This window comes from Hyla sarda, chromosome 10 (assembly GCF_029499605.1).
Source record: "Hyla sarda isolate aHylSar1 chromosome 10, aHylSar1.hap1, whole genome shotgun sequence".
In the NCBI taxonomy this organism is placed as follows: Eukaryota; Metazoa; Chordata; class Amphibia; order Anura; family Hylidae; genus Hyla; species Hyla sarda.
In genome coordinates, this window is record NC_079198.1 from 16,082,076 (window position 1) to 16,087,075 (window position 5,000).

The 5,000-nt window shown below is 43.6% G+C and overlaps 1 protein-coding gene across 12 annotated transcripts in view; it reads right to left on the reverse strand.

Annotated features, from left to right (window-relative positions):
* CIC (capicua transcriptional repressor) overlaps positions 1 to 5,000 on the reverse strand; it is a 142,547-nt gene that overhangs the window by 31,642 nt on the left and 105,905 nt on the right. For all 12 annotated transcript variants that reach the window (XM_056544604.1, XM_056544605.1, XM_056544606.1 and 9 more), the window contains 2 exons: positions 1,199 to 1,348; positions 505 to 712 (listed from right to left, as the gene is read on the reverse strand). In XM_056544604.1, the coding sequence (XP_056400579.1) occupies positions 505 to 712; positions 1,199 to 1,348 (358 nt within the window). The remainder of the gene's footprint in view (positions 1 to 504; positions 713 to 1,198; positions 1,349 to 5,000) is intronic.

Sequence of the window (5,000 nt, forward strand, 5' to 3'; positions counted from 1 at the left end):
CACGTGTTTCCCGAGACACGTGTCATCAGAGAGCACTTAGACAGAAAAGAACAACCTTAACTTCAGAAGCTCATAAGTACTGAAAGGATTAAGATTTTTTAATAGAAGTAATTTACAAATCTGTTTAACTTTCTAGAGCCAGTTGATATATATATAAAGTTTTTTTCCTGGAATACCCCTTTAAAGCCGTGATCAGCATAAAAGGGTCATTTCACAGTCACCACTATCCATAGGCCTAACTAGGGACTTGGGGTCATTGGGGTGTATGCAGTACAATGTGGATTTCCCAGTGAGCCCCGGCATAGTAAGGGTATGCTGGCACAGGAGAGTGTCCGCATGGCTCAGTATCAGTACTACAGGATCTGATTTCTGCATAGTCAGCAATGTACTAGGAGTACGAAACCGCACGGGCAGCGTTACCTGTTTTGCACCAATGATGGAGAAACCCAAGCCTGCACCCGATCCCCACCTGAGCTGAGAAACACAGTCTACAGCCTCACTCACGGGTCATCATGGTCGCTCTCCGTCTCACTATCAGGCCTCCGGTCCCCTGTTGTAACTTGTGCTGTGACCTCCTGGTGCTGGGACTGTCTCGCAGGCTCCTCACTGGGCAGCTGCGGCGTAGTGTCGGTCAGGGTAACTCCGCACCGCTCATCTTCACCGCTTGGCACAGGCACAGCCTCGTTTGTCACCGACGCAGATTCGGGGGGCTCTGAGAAACAAAGAGTAAGATATTAAAGGGGAACTCCGGTGGAAAACAATTATTATTATTCTTTTTTTTTTTTAATCAACTGGAGCCAGAAAGTTAAACAGATTTGTAAATTACTTTTATTTAAAAATCTTAACCCTTCCAGTACTTAGCTGCTGTATGCTACAGAGGAAGTTGTGTAGTTCTTTTCTGTCTGACCACAGTGCTCTCTGCTGACACCTCTGTCCATGTCAGGAACTGTCCAGAGCAGGAGAGGTTTGCTATGGGGATTTGCTCCTGCTCTGGACAGTTCCTGATATGGACAGAGGTGTCAGCAGAGAGCACTGTGGTTAGACAGAAAAGAAATTCAAAAAGAGAAGAACTTCCTCTGTAGCATACAGCAGCTGATAAGTACTGGAAGGATTAAGATTTTTAAATAGATGTAATTTACAAATCTGTTTAACTTTCTGGCACCAGTTCATGCAGTAATATAGCGGGTGGGAGACATACCTTTGCTCTGGCTGGCGGCCCCAGGGTGACTGACAGGCTGCTGCCCCTCGGTTGGCTGGACGGAAGAGTCTGGTTGGCTCGGAGCCAAAAATGGGACCAATGAATGCCAGGGAAAGACAGCAACGGATCGCGGCTCCACGTTAGTCCAGACTAAAAAGGAAGAACAAACAACATGTGATCAGTGTAACATAATGAGAATAATATCAAGTACCTTGTGCTACGTATCAGAGATGATGTCTATTCAACAGGTTATAGGGGGCACCTGCCAGGACAAGCTGAGAGTTGTAATTGATACAGATTACAGACCACATAGTACCTTGTGGGAAACATGGGGTTAATGACATCTACCAATGGTCACCCAACTTTACACAGACCCTGTGTGGCATCCAAACCTGCACGGATACCTGGAGATTCATACATCTGTTCCCCTCTCACTTTCTGCTCTGAACATGTCAGTCACTATAGTTCTGGGGCACTCCTCAAGAATCAGGAGGTTCAGGATGAGCAATTACAAGGACTTTACAGAAAGAAAAAAATGGAGAAAAGAAAAAATGAAAAAAATTGGGGGCTCCAGTTGAGAGGGTGAATTTAAGGTATGTTTACGTGTACAGGATCTGCTGCGTATTTTCTGCTCCTGATTTTGCTGGTAGCAGAATGTGCAGCAGATCCTGTAAGTGTAAACATACCCCAAGGAACTATTCACACGTACGGCATCCATCGCAGGATTAGAAGCTGCAGATTTGGATATTCAGTCATTTAATTAACATTGCAATCTGCAGCTTCAACTTCCTGTGGATCAAATATGCAAAGGATACTGTACGTGTGAATTAACCCTAAAGGGGCATTCAGATCTGCTAGGATAAACTGGGCCGGGGGGGGGGGTCTGATCTCCACCATCACTTTATAAGAATGAAGACCCCTTGGCGCTCTTTTGTGGAGCGATCAGTTGTGGCCCGGTGGATGCCTGATAATAAATACTGGTTCACACTATTTACAGTATGTTAATTCGGATTTATAGATAATGCCAAATGTTTCCCATTGCTTAGGGGACTGTTTGATTAAAACTTGAAAAAAAAAATAATAATAATAATATATATATATATATTTTTATTATATATATATATATATATATATATATATATATATATATATATATATATATTTTAAAATAAATTAATTTAATAAATAAATAAAATATATATAATAAAATATTATATATATTATTTATTTTATATATATATATATATATATATATTATAATATAAATTAAATTAATTTAATAAATAAATTAAAAATGGAGACCACTTGAAAGTGAAAGAGAGGGAGATCAATAAGCGCAATTTCACATGGAGCAGCTTTTTAGCAGGAATTTCTGCGACTGAATCATCTGAATGGGAAATTTTCAGACGCAGAAGGACAATAGCAGAAATTTATCCCGAAAAGAAATCTGCCACATGTGAATTCACCCCAAAGGCCCATTCCCTGGAAAATTTGCTGCAGTTCATACTTAAAGCTGGAAACGCTTGATTAAAAAGCAGCACGCGTTCCATGCTTCACTATTTATTTTTAGATTTTTTTTTAAATGTCTACTTGCGAGAGTGATTTTCATTCTCTGACAGAAAGCAGAGATTTTAAAAACAGCAAATAATGCAAAACCACAGAAAAAACTTAAAAAAAATTAAATTTAACAAATGAAATAAATAAATAAAAAATGGGCATCCCTCTTCAGGTGTCCCGGTAGGTGCAGAGGCTGGAATAAGACGGGTATAGTGGGGCCCTGGTACCAGTAACCCCATAGTGCCCATGCTCAGAAGAGTGAAGCGGGGAGCACACCCTATATACAGGAAGGTCTCCTTTGTTCTTGTTCCTGTTTTCTCAGACTTGCTGTGACCTTCCGTACTACCTAAAAAGTCGCCACAAAAACACAATGTGAGGAGAGAGGGAGGAGAGGCGGCAACAGCTGTGTATAAAGGAGGGCTCTGATGTTACATCAAAACGCATCATTCGTAATGAGAAAAACAGAGGAGACCACTTGAATTGTATATACTAGGTCAGTGTTTTTACAACCAGGGTGCCTCCAGCTGTTGCAAAACTACAACTCCCAGCATGCCCGGACAGCCTTTGGCTGTCCGGGCATGCTGGGAGTTGTAGTTTTGCAACAGCCGGAGGCCCCCAGATTGGAAAACACTGTGCTAGGTCCTTGGAGTTTTTTGGATGAGTTCATTGAATGAGGAGAACCCCTTTAGAATTCCCTCAAGATTTCCCCTTTTTTCATCTCCATTACGGTAAAAAAAAAAAAAACAGCAAAGTCGGACTCTGCGCTCTGGAACTTTACCTAAAGGGACACTCCGGTTCTCCATAATCCAGAAGTGTAATTGTCCTATGTTAGCATTGTATGATGAACTCATTTTTCTCATCAAATGGATTACAGAGATGTGGACATAGCCCAGGGCTTGACAAATCCCAGACGACAGGTCAGCATGGCAACTAGACGCCTAGGTTGTCAGACCTTTCCAACAGGGGTTTGTCCATCTCTCAAACAACTTTTTCCTACCTCCGTTCCGGCTCTGATCCCCCATTCTGCCTGCAGTCGGTGCTCCACTGTTACATGAGCAGCTGATGTCAAGTGACCGCCGAATCCAATCAGCGGCCTCGGCAGTCATTTGACATCCATTGCTCACGTAACATCGCAGCACTGACTGAAGACATCCGCTGCTGAACACCGGAGGCAGAGCGGGGATCAGCACGGGAACCAAATAAGTAACTTATTTTTGAGGGGACACTAGTTACAAGGAAATATGAGGGGACAGTAATGACAGACACACAGTGGGAAGGCAAGGGGGACAGTAATGACTGTTACCCACAGGGGGCAGATTGCGGAACTGTACCTACTGACACACAGGAGGGAGAAGAGGGGACAGTAATATCTGACACACAGGGAGAGACGAGGGGACAGTAATATCTGAAACACACAGAGATGAGGGGACAGTAATATCGGACACACATGGAGAGATGAGGGGACAGTAATATCTGACACACAGGGAGAGATGAGGGGACAGTAATATCTGACACACAGGGAGAGATGAGGGGACAGTAATATCTGACACACAGGGAGAGATGAGGGGACAGTAATATCTGAAACACACAGAGAGATGAGGGGACAGTAATATCTGACACACATGGAGAGAGGAGGGGACAGTAATATCTGAAACACAGGGAGAGATGAGGGGACAGTAATATCTGACACACACACGGAGAGATGAGGGGACAGTAAACACACACGGAGAGATGAGGGGACAGTAATATCTGACACACAGGGAGATGAGGGGACAGTAATATCTGAAACATACGGAGAGATGAGGGGACAGTAATATCTGACACACAGAGAGATGAGGGGACAGTAATATCTGACACACAGGGAGAGATGAGGGGACAGTAATATCTGACACACAGGGAGAGATGAGGGGACAGTAATATCTGACACACAGGGAGAGATGAGGGGACAGTAATATCTGACACACAGGGAGAGATGAGGGGACAGTAATATCTGACACACAGGGAGAGATGAGGGGACAGTAATATCTGACACACAGGGAGAGATGAGGGGACAGTAATATCTGACACACCGGGAGAGATGAGGGGACAGTAATATCTGACACACCGGAAGAGATGAGGGGACAGTAATATCTGATACACGGAGAGATGAGGGGACAGTAATATCTGACACACAGGGAGAGATGAGGGGACAGTAATATCTGATACACAGGGAGAGACGAGGGGACAGTAATATCTGACACAGGGA